A 15,985-nucleotide genomic window follows, 5' to 3' on the forward strand; every position below is an offset into this window, starting at 1 on the left:
TCAATTGACAAGTGGAAACAAATGAAGAGAGAATTCCTTAATCGCTTCTTCATCACATGTTGCACTGTTAGCATGATAGAGCTCACCAACACAAAGCAACGAATGGATGAGCGTCGACTACATCAGCCGTTGGTGTGCTTTAAGCCTTGATTGCAAGGATCATCTCTCGAAGCTGTCTTCCATTGAGATGTGCACACAAGGAATGCATTGGGGTTTGCAGTACATCATTCAAGGGATCAAACCTCCTACATATAAAGAACTATTCACTCAAGCTCATGACATGAAGTTGAGCACTATCCATCGTGGGAAAATAGACCTGATTGCTGACTACAGAGAAGATGAAGTCCTTAAGCAGAAAATGGACAAATCCATGAGGAAGCCTACCAAAATAGTAATGGTGGTCAACACAGATTCAGTCAAAATCCCTACATGAGACAAAGGGAAGCGAACCAAAGCTTTTCATGACCAAGAGAGGCGTAAACGTACTTTGAAGGAGCTTGGGGTGAATACTTACCCATTCCTCGACTCCGATGTGCTACCATGTTGAAGGACTAGCTTGACAAAAACGTGATCGATTTACCCAAGTGCAAATGGTTGGAAGAGATGAATCGCACTGATAACCCAAGATACTACAAGTACGACCGGGTCATTAATCATCTGGTTGAAAAATGCTACGTGCTGAAAGAACTCATAACTTACCAATACATTCAAGAAGAAGTCATCTGAAATCGGGTACTAGTCGTAATATCCTGCAAATAAAAATTAACTTTGCACAATAGACTAGTCAAATGAACTAGTCAACTAGTAACAAGTTAGTCAGTGATATAAAGGGCAGCTGTAAGAACAAAAACATAACTGACCAATACGTTCAACCAGAGTCTGCCCAGATTAGTTTCACAACAATAATTCCTAAGCTTGAACACATTTACATATTAGTTCATTATGCAAATAGTAATGACAAAGCAATTACAAATTAAAGTATGTTGCATTGACTAATCAAGCTCTCTAGTAAACTAAGTATAGATTCGTCAGTTGATCAAATGTAAATCTACGAATCAAATTTAGTTCACTACGAGTTATGTTAGTCAACAACAAATCAATTCATTACTCATAATATGCAGTGTAAACTTAGTCTCTCACTCATATCAAATAACAATTCTTAGGATGCATGAAACATATGCAAGTAAATAAGATATATGGACAAGTTAAGAGACAAAGAACATAAGAAGTTTTTGGCCATCTAGGTTAAAAAACCAAGGACTCTCCACTGAGAGTCCAATCCACTAGTGAAAACGAGACTTTTACAAAGTAACCACACAAGCTCAATTCCTAGATCCCTATCTACGAAGCAACTTGTACCTGTATGCAACCTTGCCTTTCATGAGATGGACTCCTTTAGTCTTCACGAAGTGGCAGCTTCTCTTGAGCTCTTCACCTTGTGGCACCGAGACCCAATCAACTTATGCAAATGATATCATGATGAAGTTGATGCAAATTTGGATTCATTGTCTAGTCAGTTTCACCAGTCAAACATTTGAAAGATGAAACTTACGCGAATCCAAAAAGTGGTTAGTTCAAAGATTTGAAACTTATAAAAACTTGACTTGAACCAAAGATCAAAACCACAAAAGCAATGCTACCCTAATATGCAATGATGTGGGTGTTTAGTGCATAGATGTGATTTTGTGGCTAGGGTTTTCAAGTGAGAACCAAAGGGCAGCTCTAAGCTAAAATCAACCTTTTCTGAAAATGTAAAACACTTAGCCAAAACAAATGAGCATATAAAACGAATTTAAGCAAGCAATTTCAAAGGTAGGTTTAGAAATATTCAATGAAGAACATTACCCATAAAATGTGCTTGATGCTCCTAGGAGATCTGAGATGGAGATGAAAAATAAAACTTTCAAAATTTTCCAATCTCAAACCCCAAAAACCAAATGAACTCTAGCTTGAACTTTATAAAGAGGGTTTAATTTTCAAACAGAAAGGGGACCAGAAAAGCCACGTGTCATGTGCAAAATCAATATGGAAAGATCTAGGCTGAAAAACCATTTTTGGGAAAAAAGCTGTCAGAAAGCCCATGTGGTTGTCGTAAAGTATATGCCCAGCTCGTGTGAAAGCAGTTAGAAATTTTGACTAGACAGAACCACTAGACAGAATGAACTGTAAATAATGGCATGAAATGCATATGTATGAACAAACCTTTTATAAGAGAAGTGAAGTCTTGAAGTGATATTTCCAGCAGCAAGATCCCAAAGTAGCATTTTAACCCTAAATTTAATTAGGGCATGGTGGTAAAGTTTACAACATTTGACAAGGGAAGCTAAACAATAAATCTAGACTTCACATTATCGACCTAGGTCTTCATGATGTAGTGGAGTCAAACCATACCACCGTCACTTTTGGCTCATTCGACTCAACATCCTCACCTTGATCGTTGGGGGCATGCTCCAAAACCATGCCAGTTAAGCCCAATGAAGTTGAAGGATGGACTCTTGTTACTCCAAAAAAACCATGCAAGAAACATATGCCTTGTTTACAAGTTGACCAATCAAAGAGGAGGCAAAGAAGCTCTTGTTAACCTCCAAAGCGACATGAAAATGTTGAAGACGATGAAATTTCAACACAAAGATTGTCCATCCCCATCACGATGTGCAATTTTTTCCCCGAAGACTTCTTCAATCAATTGATCTAGACTCATTGCTACAAATTTTGTGAGAAACGCCCCACCAAGATCGCTTAACAAATTCACATCAAAAGCTCCTTGCCTGGACTAGCTAAAACTGCACTAGGCACAAATGCTCCTTGCTTGCATGAGTTGAAACTGCAACTGCATAAGGTATCAAATGCTCCTTGCTTGCACAAGCTGAAACTGCAAAATACATCGAATCTAAGCCAAACGCTCATCAGCTGCACGAGCTAAAACTATACTAGGCATAAGTGCTTCTTGCCTACATGAGCTGAAACTACAAACGGCCGAATCCACACCAAACACTCCTCGTCCGCACGAGCCTAAAAGACGACATCAAAATGCTCCTCGTCCACGCGAGCCTAAAAGGCAACACCAAAACGCTCCTCGTCCGCACATTAACTGTGTCTCAAAATTTCGTTGAAATAAATGTGTCTCAAACATATTAAATTTTGACATGTGAAGGCTTACGTGGCATATGACTCATCAAGACTGGACAAGTCACAAGGATACATGTCACGATTGGTGGAAATTAATATTTAATTTTAATTTAGATTAAACAAATTAATTAATTTATATTAAAGCAAATAGAAATGCCAAATTGGGTAAGATTAACTATTTGATTTATTTAAATTAAATAATTGATTGATTAATGGAAATAAATCACGAACCAAACCACAAATCAAGTACAAATCCATCCATATGTAAGGCTCGGAAAGTCTATAAATACAAGGCTCCCAAGGCAAAGGAAAGGGGATCCAAAAAATCATTCAAGCACCCAAACGCTGACAAAGCTCAAGCACCAAAATCCCCAAAACACTTTGAAGAATTCAGAAAGCTCTCTTCGTTCTTCACCAAACCTTCAAAGAATCATCAAGCACTACTAGCTGTGCCAATCCTTCAAATTGCCAAGAGCCAAAATCTCGTGGTAAATGTTCACCCGAGATCAAGTTATCACAATCCTTGGATTGACAACCTACACATCTTCCAGAGATCAAATCAGAAGAAATTTGTAAACATTGTAATCCTACAAATTCATTAATACAATACAATTACTTTGTACACGTGTTCTTGTCTCATTTGTCACATGATTTTTGTGTTTACAAGTTTTGTTGTAAAAAATCCATGTGATAAACATTATACATACGATTGTGATGACTTACTTCACCAAAGCAATGGAGGGCTTCCTCCCTCGTTCACATTTGCCGAGTTTACCACTTTAGTTTTTTCCTCCCAAATTTTAACTTCTTGCAATCATTAAATAGCAAACAATAAACTACTCAACATTGTACAATTAATCACATAGTTGGAAGTCAAGAGAATCCTAATCCCCTAATCTCCATAGATGTAGTATACTTTGGTTGCGAATCCACAAGAGTCGAATAGGCTTCTAAGGTTTTTGTTGTTTGAGCAAAATACCCCGTTTTGTTCGTTTTAAGTTTTAATCGTTATTTGTTTATTTCTTATACTAATTATAGTCCACGTTAACATTTATCATGTAATGATTAAAAGTGGAGTCAGCATCACTTTTAATTAGGATCATTGGATGTCATAAAATCTAAAGGCTCAAAAGAAATGTAAAAATATTTCTCTCTTGATCTTATCCCATATGTGTGTGTGTGTGTGTGTGTGTGTAGATGCTTGTGTGCTTAGATGTGCAGAGATCTATAATATACTAGTCTCCTTGCACGTGCTCATGCGAGTACTGAAGGCTCTTTTATAATTACGGCGTTCTATGCACGACTTACTCAATTTAAATGTATTTATCTATGTACATTTGAAAAATGAATTAAAGATTAAAAGAATGAATGTAACCTTATCATATATTTGATTGAAGCAAAATCTCTTTGTACACAACATTTCTTGTGAAGACTCCCATAAATTAACAAACATATAAAACACAATAAAACAACATAACACGCTAATAATTAACAAACCACCGAAACATGAAAGCACAATATTTCGAAACTCTTTTTTTTCACAACTTGCAGAGTTGGAATTTTTCAAACACCTGAATTTGTCAAAGGAACTAATCACATTATATCCACTGAAAAAAAAAATTTGTTTTTTCAGAGACTGTAGATAACCTTTTGTTTTTTCACAGCTCTGAAGTAAATTAGTCACACACAAATGATAAATAAATTAGGCCAACACTATTAGTAACCCAAAAAAATTGCAGAAAAATCAACAAAATAGCAAGATATGAGAAATCAAAACCACAAAACCCGAATATTACAATGATCCTTTTTAAAAAAATAAAAAACTAAAACCATTGCATAAGTCATAAATTACACCGGGAAGAAAAATTAAGAGACCTTTGCAAATTGCAATTAGTCATAAACCTAACATTTATAAACAGTAACACTTTTCATTACAATTTTTTTCCCGTTACATGTTTCAACATAGAATTATTTCTCTGTTTTTTCAAAGCTTTAAATACCACTAACCTACAAAGAAAACATCCAACCATTCTCTATACGCGATAATCAATCATATAAATTTTAACCCATAACACTTATTTCACGACACAATTTACCGTCTTGCCTATTCTCATCTTCTCCCTAACCAAATAAAAAAGGGTATCCCTAAAGTAAATAAAAAACTCCAATTTATCTTTTCCAAGCTGTGATAACATGATTTGAAACAACATCAAATAACAATTAACAAAACCAAGCCAACAGTAATGAAACCAAACAAAATAAAATCACAGCTAAAATTAAAAAGTTCAAAAAATGATTACCAATTAATAAATCTTGAATGATATAACCAAGTCTTATCATTTTTTACCTTCTTTTATGACGCTTCACTTGACTGATTAAAAGGCTTCACTTCTTTTATGCTTGGTTATACAAAATAATTCTACGTTGTATCATTCACTTTTGCGAGGCTTTACTAAAAAACAAAGAACAGCAATTAAGTATTTTGTATTTCCTATGAGCAATCACATAAATTCCAAGTTATTCAATACATTCATAAAACAACATGAAACACATTTAACGTTCAGATCATACGTGACACACCCCGACCGAGATCAGGGCGTGCTGGCCGTCACACAGAGGTGACGTAACCATGTGCACGTGCGGAAGCTAATAAAATAGTAATAAAAAGTACGAATAATTAAAAACTCGCATACGAAGTAATAAAAACCAGTGCTAGCGTAAGTGAGACGCTAAGTTCAGAGCAATAAGTCTACAGCAGCCCAAAAGAAAAAGATGCGACAACAGTACACCCGAAGGTGACCCTACAATGGTGAGTGTCTGTCAGAAATGCCGGAAAAGCCCTCTGGGAAACTGGTGCGATATGAATGTGACACACAAATTAAACCCTATTTGTGACAATTGTAGTAATGATGTAAGTAGGGATCGTTCTAACCGGGGATTAACTAGGGGTGCTAATCTAATATAAATTGACTTAAAAACACAAAAACTAAACTTAAAGACTCTTAACAAGACTACTATGACTCAAAACAGATTTGAAACACTCAAACTGCCTAAAACAATCAAATTGACTCAAACAGAAACTAGAACTTGATTTGGACGAATTTGAAAGTGTTTATGACTCCAAATGCTTAAAGACACAAAATAAAACAGATTTGAATGACTAAGACTCAACAAAATAAAGGGGGATTGAGGTTTTTGACGAATTTGAAAACAAAACTTAAAACTTTGTAAAACGAACAGATTTTAAAACGAATTTGGATTTAATGAATGGAATGAAGGCTAGCTAAGGGGTTCATCTCCACACATGTTATACTTGCATATAAAACGATTTCCAATTGCTTTTCAATAAACCATGATTCTCAACGCCCTAGATTAACTGTGAAATGCACTAATTAACCCTCAGATTTTCCTAACGTTATTGAATTGGATGATTGCATACGACAACCCAAAACATTCCCCACAAGTCCCCTACATGATTGCATAATAGAGATACAAGCAAGAATCATTAAGTTCTTTGAAAACCATAAGCATTGACGAAGCACTTGTTACTATGATTGCATGAAACTTATGCCAAGAATTTACTTAACGCGATTGAGATCATCAACCTTTACTACTTGTGAATATAATTCCATAACGATTAGGTGAAATTTCCTTATATCCTAGCATCCAATTTATGCATGATAATTAAGCGTGCACTCTCAACCAACACACACAAATCAATGTAATTCACATAGATAAGTAAATTGAATTCACAACTTATGAAACGCAATTAGAAGTAATCAAATCATATCGCAAGCATAAACATGTATTTCGAATCCCCCCCTAGCCAAGGGGGGTTTAGTTCCTCATACGTACAAGACAAAGATAAGTAAATTTAACCATTGAAATCAAGGAGAGGAAACACCTAAAAATTCCAACAACTCAAACTTGAGTTGTATGAACGTTTAGGCCTCTTCTCCTCCTCTTTGTTGTGGCACAAGGTCTAAGGAAAGGTTTTGGGGTGGTGTTTGTATGTGGAATGGAGTGGGGAGTGGTTGGAGTTGGAAGGGTCATGCACGGCTTTGAAAGGGAAGTGCTGGAATGCAAGGTTATGCACGGCAAAGGCCTCCCTTTGGTGTGAAGTGTGTATGGTTTTTATAGGGAGAGAATGGATGGGAGAGCATGTGAATGACAGCTAGGAGGGAATGATTAAAGAGGGAATGCATGTAGAAGTGTGGCTGATTGTTTTATGAAGGGGGAAAGCTGGAAATGGGATGGGAGTGCACGGCACACCAAGGATGTGCTGGAAATGAATGTGAAAGCCACGACAAAGGATTGTTTGGGTGCATGTGGCTGAATTATTTGTTGGGAAAGCATGTGAGTGAATGATTAAAGATGCATGTGGATTAAAGAGGGAATATGGAAGAGAATGTGCTGCAATGATGAAGTGGGAAAGCTGGAAATGCAAGGGGAGGCCACGACAAGGTGTGGATGGTGCTGGAATTGGTAGGTTATGCACGGGTTAGGATGGTTTTTGGGAAGAGAATGGGCTAGGCCCTTTGTTTTATGTCCTAAAGTGCATACAAGGCTTTCAATTTCGTCCAACACTTTGGCTCCAAGCATAAGCTATCCATCCTTAGCCCAAAAGTGCTCCAAAAGGCCCCAAAAGGCTCCAAAATGCATCCTTTCGTCAAATACGTCTTATGATCCTGAAAACACACAAAAGAAGCTTGAAGAATTAACATAACTAAGAATTAATAACATAAATGCACGAAAACAAGCAAACTAAGTCGCATAAATATGCTCCTATCAGAAACCACCGAATCTGCTAGACCACTAGAACCTGGAGGGGCGCAAAACAAAAGCGTGAGTGGGCAAAAACAAAGCTTTTCGAAAACCATTTAATAAAATACATTCTAACCCCTCGCCGTAAAACCTGTGTACTTCCCAGAAAATAAACATATATACGTATGTATATAGATATGCCAATCATGCTCAAGAATATGCCATGTCGAAACCTCATAATGATATGCAAGTGCTCAGGTATAACTCATATCAATAACAAATAATCTGGCAGCCGGAGTCACCTAACGTGACCTGAACGGCTGCATGTAGAGCTCAAATCTCAAACTCAATAACTGAACTTGCCCACGAGTCGGAACCACCTAAAGTGGTATGTACGACAGGCCTGGGTGTAACATATATATACGCTCAAGTGCTACGATCACATGAAGGCTGTGCGAATAATCGTGGGTCACCTACGAGTCGGAACCACCTAATGTGGTCTGTACGACAGGACTGTGCACCTAACTTGGATCCAAGCTGAGCGTGTGGTGCGGGAGGTGAACATCACGTGAAGGACTGTGCCCTACCCTGGGCGGGAGCACTAACACCGGGGGTGCAGGTTATGAGCTCTCTAAGCATCTCAAACCACTACTGAATGTAAACATGAATAACACTTACCTGTGCGTCCACAGCACCCAATATGCATATGTATATATATGCAACTAATAATGTACTAACAATGCACAACCAACGATAATATAATGCATGGCATATGGCAAACAAGAATTCAAATCAATTTATGGGAAAATATAAGTATATAGGTATATACGGAAAACCAAAAGCCCACTCACTGGTATGTGGAAGGGTCGTAGCCCCCCTGCCTCGAGTGACCACGCTCGTCCTCGGGATACGTATCACCTATATGCGAAACAACTATAAAAACGTTAATTTTAGAGCACATAACCAACTTCTCGTAATAACTTCTCATACATTGCTCAAATTGGACAAATGAATATACCAACGTGCTCTACACAACCTCAGGATCACACCCATATTTTGAGAAAAATTTTCCACCGCCGTACGCACCCCCACGCGCCGGCCAAGGCACCGCCACACGCGCAGGCACGTGCCTGGCACGCTGACGGCGTCAACTGACGCCGTTAGGAATATTCCGTCAGTTTTGACAGATTCCGTTAACGGCGTCAGGAATATTCCATCAGACTTGACGGAATATTTCGTCTCCTTCCCCGGCGAACCTCCGGTGACGTCGCCGGTGCCGGAAACTAGAAAAACCTTCTAACTTCAATTTCTCTCTCGTTTCTCAACCATTTTTCACGATTTTTGTACCAAAATGACGCCTAGAACTAGTAGAACAACGATATACCACTTTTAAAGGTAAAAAACCACGAGATCAAACCTGTCCACACAATCCAAAACCGGCCAACTTCGACCACGGTGATCCCGACGTCCAAATTCGTCCAACGAGCTACTCCAAGGCTCTTGGGAACCTCCCCAAGCTACCTATGAGCTTCAAAATCCCAACAACACACTAAATTAATTTTGCATGAATAGTACTCAAATCAGACCACTTCGAATCGACGTGAAAACGTTAGAGTTCTCACCTGAAAATGATATGGTTGCACTCGCACGAGCCTCACGAGCTCGAAAATGTACTTGGTTCCTTCGATCTGTGAAGGTTTGAGTGAGTTGTGTGTGTGTCCATAGCATGCCGATCCGCTAAACTCTTCTGCCTGTCCTGGGCTGCTTTAAGGTTAGACTTAATTACCTGAACATTCTGAGTAGTCTCCTCAACAATCTCCGGACCCACTAAAACTCTTTCTCCAACCTCTGACCAACACAACAGTGTGCGACAAGATCTACCATACAATGCCTCAAATGGCGCCATACCGATACTCGAATGAAAGCTGTTGTTGTAGGCAAATTCCATCAAATCCATTCGCTGGTGCCAAGCATCACCAAACTGTAACACCGAAGCTCGCAACATATCCTCCAAGGTCTGAATAGTTCTCTCTGACTGTCCGTCCGTCTGTGGATGATACGCCGTACTATAAAGTAGTCTCGTGCCCAACGCTTCTTGAAAAGCCACCCAAAACTTGGATGTAAATCGTGGATCACGATCCGAGACAATACTCACACGGACACCATGATACTTCACAATCTTCGAGATGAACAACTCCGCTAAGCAGCCCAAAGAATACTTCTCCCTCACAGGAATAAAATGTGCCGATTTAGTGAGCCGATCAACGATCACCCAAATGCCGTCAAATCCATTATGTGTACGCGGAAGCTTGTACACAAAATCTATAGTGATATTTTCCCATTTCCACTCTGGAACGGGAAGCGGCTGCAACAACCCAAACGACTTCTTTCTTTCCGCTTTAACCTGCTGACAAACAGCACACCTGCTCACATACTCAGCTATCTCCCTCTTCATACCCGGCCAATAATAAAATGGTCGAATGGTATGATACATTTTAGTAGCTCCTGGATGCATGGCGTAAGCCGAAATATGCGCTTCATCGAGAATTTCTTTCTTGAAATCTACATTATTAGGCATGAACATCCTACCCTCTTGCATCAACATGCCATCCGAATCACGAACTCTGAGGTCTCTCCTCCTTCCTTGATCTCGAGCTTGAATTAGTTCTTGAGTCTCCCGATCAGCTACTTGAGCTTCAAGCACCCGATCAATTAAAATTGGTCTAACTTGGAAATTAGCAAGTAAAGCCACATCTCGGTCTTCTGCTTCTAACCTCACTCCTGTAGCACGCAAGTCCGCCAAAAGAGGAATACGACTAGCGTACAACGCATTGATACGACCCTGAGACTTTCTGCTAATTGCATCAGCCACTACGTTTGCACAACCAGGGTGATAATCAATCGTGCAATCGTAATCGCTGAGCAACTCCATCCACCTCCGTTGACGAAGATTAAGTTCCTTCTGAGTAAAAAGATACTGAAGACTCTTGTGATCTGTAAAGATCCTACATTTCTCCCCATAAAGATAGTGTCTCCACAACTTCAACGCAAAGATGATGGCAGCCAACTCCAAATCATGTGTAGGGTAATTTAACTCATGGGGTTTCAACTGCCGTGAAGCATAAGCAATCACCCTACCATGCTGCATCAACACACATCCCAGACCATTCAAGGAAGCATCGCTGTAAACCTCGAAATCACCACTATCGTCCGGGAGTGCCAAAACAGGTGCATGAGTGAGACAATGCTTCAACTGCTGGAAACTCTGTTCACACTTATCATCCCACTCAAATTTAACGTCCTTCCTCGTTAATCTCGTTAGTGGTAAAGCAATCACAGAGCAATCCTTAACAAATCTCCGATAATACCCCGCCAAACCAAGGAAACTTCTCACCTCAGTGACGGTTCGCGGTTGCTCCCAACTCTCCACAGCTGCAACCTTCTGAGGGTCCACCAAAATACCCTGAGCAGAAATGATGTGCCCCAAAAACGCAACTTGGTCTAACCAAAACTGGCACTTGCTAAACTTAGCATACAATTGGTGTTCCCTCAACCTCTTCAACACCAAAGTAAGATGTCGAACATGCTCCGTTTTGGACTTAGAATACACCAGAATGTCGTCGATGAAAACAATAACAAATCTATCCAAGTATGGCTGGAACACCCGGTTCATTAAATCCATAAAAGCAGCTGGCGCATTCGTCAACCTAAACGGCATAACCAGGAACTCGTAATGACCGTAACGAGTCCTGAACGCCGTCTTGGGAACGTCATCCCTACTAATCTTCAGCTGATAGTACCCAGACCTCAAGTCAATCTTAGAGAATACACAAGCACCTCGAAGTTGATCAAACAAATCGTCGATACGAGGCAATGGGTAACGGTTTTTAATCGTCACCCGATTCAATTGCCTGTAGTCAATACACAGCCTCAAAGTTCCGTCTTTCTTTCTCACAAACAAAACCGAAGCGCCCCAAGGCGAAGTACTAGGCTGAATGAACCCCTTATCCACTAATTCCTGCAACTGAACTTTCAATTCCCTTAACTCAGCGGGAGCCATACGATAAGGAGTCAAAGAAATAGGATTAATACCTGGAAGCAACTCAATAGTAAACTCCATGTCTCGATCTGGGGGTAAACCAGGTAAATCCTCGGGGAAAACATCAGGAAAGTGTCTGACCACTCTCACATCCTCAACTCTACCAGGAGCGACCTCATCCAACACCACATGAGCTAGGTACCCCTGGCAACCCTTAGACAATAACCTTTTCACTCGCAAAGCCGAAATAACGCCATGTCTCACCCCACTCTGCTCGCCCACAAAAGTAACCACAGGTAGTCCAGGACGGTAAAACGTAACTACTTTCCCGTAACAATCAATATTGGCACGATAGAAATGCAACCAATCTGTGCCCAGAATCACATCAAAGTCGACAATATCTAACGGGATAAGATCAGCTGGCAAAAAAACACCCTCAACTATCACTGGACATCCTGGGTACACACGATCTACAATACATCTCTCTCCTCTAGGCATAGCGAACTCTAAATCGTACCCTAGAGGTGTGGGGCGAGGTTGCGTCACTTGAGCAAATGTATGAGAAATCACAGAATATGTAGCTCCGCAATCAATTAAGACTCTAGCAAAATAACCAAGAATGTTTAACGTACCCATAATCAAGTCTGGGTTGTTCTGAGCATCCTGCAGAGAAATATTGTGAAGACGCCCCTGGCCCTGCTGTCGTCCTCCGCGACCTCTGCTCGCCTGAACACCGCGTCCTTGAGTACCACGCCCCTGACTGGGCTGACCCGACTGTCTCGAAGACCCTGCACTACTAGTGGCAATCTCTCCCTGCTGATACTGTCCTCCCTGGTACCACTGAGAACCACCTACCGGTGCTGGAGGATACGGCATATAGCCGCCAGGATATGGAGGATAACCACCCTGGGAATACGGGTCCTGGGGATACTGATACTGTCCTGGGGCATAAGGAACAGCATCACCCTGGTAGTGGTAGGCACCACCTCGACCTGCCTGGCCATAACTACTCAGACCCTGAATCTGCTGAATCGGTGCAGGTGATGGCATGAAAGTCTGCTGCGGCTTCTGCTGCTGACTCTGGGGACAATTCGCAGCCCAATGTCCCATCTGCCCACACGTGAAGCAACCACTGCTGCCACGCCTGCACTCACCAAAATGCCGGTTGTTACATCTGCGGCAAACTGGAGCTCTGCCTCGACCACCATCACCCTGTCTCTGGCCTCGAGTACCACCAGAAAATCTACCTCTTCTTCCCTGACCAGTGGCACTGAAACCACCGCTAGAAGAACTCAAACTAGCTTCACCCCTCTTGAAGTTCTGAGTCTTACGAGGCCCGAGCGACGCTTGACCCTTACCCTTGTCATCCTTCTTCTGATCACCATCTTTTTCTTCTTCCTCACTCTCGCTCGACATATTCTCAGAATCCTCAATCCTCAACAATATCTCATAGAAATCCTGGTAGGTCTCACAGTGGGTAGTGGTCGCCATCGAACGCCACTTCTTCTTAGTACCTAGGCGGAAACGACGAAGCATCTCCGCGGGATTACCAGCAACGTCAGGATGGTAGCGAGACAGATCAGTGAATCTGCGATAGTACTCATTAGCCGTCATCTTCCGCTGTCTCAGTTCGGTGAACTCCTGTTTCTTACGATCAATGTATTCAGGGGGCACAAATCTCCTCTTGAAAAAATCCTTGAAAACGTCCCAATCAGTCCTCTCGGCTGGAGTCAAACGACGAAGCTCCCGTTCCCACCAGGCTGCAGACTCCGTACCCAGAAACCATGAGGTCATCTCGAGCCACCTCTCGACAGGAAGGTTCCCTTGATTGTGCAACACACGGAAAGTCTTCTCAATGTGCTCTAACCATCGCTCTGCTCTCTCGTGACCCTCATTACCTTCGAACTTATCCAATTTCAGATTGTACATAGTCTCCAGAGGAGTCCTCTGAGGAGGGCGCAATACTAACTGAAGGGCTATAGCAAAAACTTCCCCCAACTGAGCAACATCGGGGAAGCTAGACTCAGAAGAGCGACGTGGTTCCCGACGAGGCGGCATAATTCTAACAGAAGACACCAAAACCATCAAAATACTCACACAGACACAGGACTGCCAAACCTAGGCTCTGATACCAAACTGACACACCTCGACCGAGATCAGGGCGTGCTGGCCGTCACACAGAGGTGACGTAACCATGTGCATGTGCGGAAGCTAATAAAATAGTAATAAAAAGTACGAATAATTAAAAACTAGCATACGAAGTAATAAAAACCAGTGCTAGCGTAAGTGAGACGCTAAGTTCAGAGCAATAAGTCTACAGCAGTCCAAAAGAAAAAGATGCGACAACAGTACACCCGAAGGTGACCCTACAATGGTGAGTGTCTGTCAGAAATGCCGGAAAAGCCCTCTGGGAAACCACCGAATCTGCTAGACCACTAGAACCTGGAAGGGCGCAAAACAAAAGCGTGAGTGGGCAAAAACAAAGCTTTTCGAAAACCATTTAATAAAATACATTCTAACCTAACGTGACCTGAACGGCTGCATGTAGAGCTCAAATCTCAAACTCAATAATTGAACCTGCCCACGAGTCGGAACCACCTAAAATGGCCTGTACGACAGGTCTGGGTGTAACATATATATACGCTTAAGTGCTACGATCACGTGAAGGCTGTGCGAATAATCGCGGGTCACCTACGAGTCGGAACCACCTAATGTGGTCTGTACGACAGGACTGTGCACCTAACTTGGATCCAAGCTGAGCGTGTGGTGCGGGAGGTGAACATCACGTGAAGGACTGTGCCCTACTCTGGGCGGGAGCACTAACACCGGGGGTGCAGGTTATGAGATCTCTAAGCATCTCAAACCACTACTGAATGTAAACATGAATAACACTTACCTGGCACTTACCTGTGCGTCCACAGCACCCAATATGCATATGTATATATATGCAACTAATAATGTACTAACAATGTACAACCAACGATAATATAATGCATGGCATATGGCAAACAATAATTCAAATCAATTTATGGGAAAATATAAGTATATAGGTATATACGGAAAACCAAAAGCCCACTCACTGGTATGTGGAAGGGTCGTAGCCCCCCTGCCTCGAGTGACCACGCTCGTCCTCGGGATACGTATCACCTATATGCGAAACAACTATAAAAACATTAATTTTAGAGCACATAACCAACTTCTCGTAATAACTTCTCATACATTGCTCAAATTGGACAAATGAATATACCAACATGCTCTACACAACCTCAGGATCACACCCATATTTTTAGAAAAAATTTCCACCGCCGCACGCGCCCCCACGCGCCGACCAAGGCATGGCCACACGCGCTGGCCACGCGTAGGCACGTGCCTGGCACGCTGACGGCGTCAACTGACGCCGTTAGGAATATTCCGTCAGTTTTGACAGATTCCGTTAACGGCGTCAGGAATATTCCGTCAGACTTGACGGAATATTCCGTCTCCTTCCCCGGCGAACCTCCGGTGACGTCGCCGGCGCCGAAAACTGGAAAAACCTTCTAACTTCAATTTCTCTCTCGTTTCTCAACCATTTTTCACGATTTTTGTACCAAAATGACGCCTAGAACTAGTAGAACAACGATATACCACTTTTAAAGGTAAAAAACCACGAGATCAAACCTGTCCACACAATCCAAAACCGGCCAACTTCGACCACGGTGATCCCGACGTCCAAATTCGTCCAACGAGCTACTCCGAGGCTCCTGGGAACCTCCCCAAGCTACCTATGAGCTTCAAAATCCCAACAACACACTAAATTAATTTTGCATGAATAGTACTCAAATCGGACCACTTCGAATCGACGTGAAAACGTTAGAGTTCTCACCTGAAAATGATATGGTTGCACTCGCACGAGCCTCACGAGCTCGAAAATGTACTTGGTTCCTTCGATCTGTGAAGGTTTGAGTGAGTTGTGTGTGTGTCTGTACGTTTATGGTGAATGGGAAGGGAGAGAGAGACGCGGGACAGAGACAGAGAAAGGGACAGAAAGACAGTGAGAGTGACAGTGTATGTGTG

The 15,985-nt window shown here is 41.6% G+C and overlaps 1 protein-coding gene across 1 annotated transcript; it reads right to left on the minus strand.

Moving 5' to 3' along the window:
- Nucleotides 1-8,740: 8,740 nt before the first annotated feature.
- On the minus strand, nucleotides 8,741-13,990 carry LOC148697935 (uncharacterized). Its single transcript, XM_088690240.1, has 2 exons — nucleotides 12,565-13,990; nucleotides 8,741-8,811 (listed from the first exon to the last, which is right to left on the minus strand). Exons 1-2 carry the CDS (start codon nucleotides 13,988-13,990, stop codon nucleotides 8,741-8,743), a joined length of 1,497 nt encoding a protein of 498 aa, XP_088546366.1.
- Between the last annotated feature and the right edge of the window lie 1,995 nt (nucleotides 13,991-15,985).

The sequence above is a fragment of the Pyrus communis genome, chromosome 3 (assembly GCF_041283825.1).
Source record: "Pyrus communis isolate YQ-2024b chromosome 3, ASM4128382v1, whole genome shotgun sequence".
NCBI lineage: Eukaryota > Viridiplantae > Streptophyta > Magnoliopsida > Rosales > Rosaceae > Pyrus > Pyrus communis.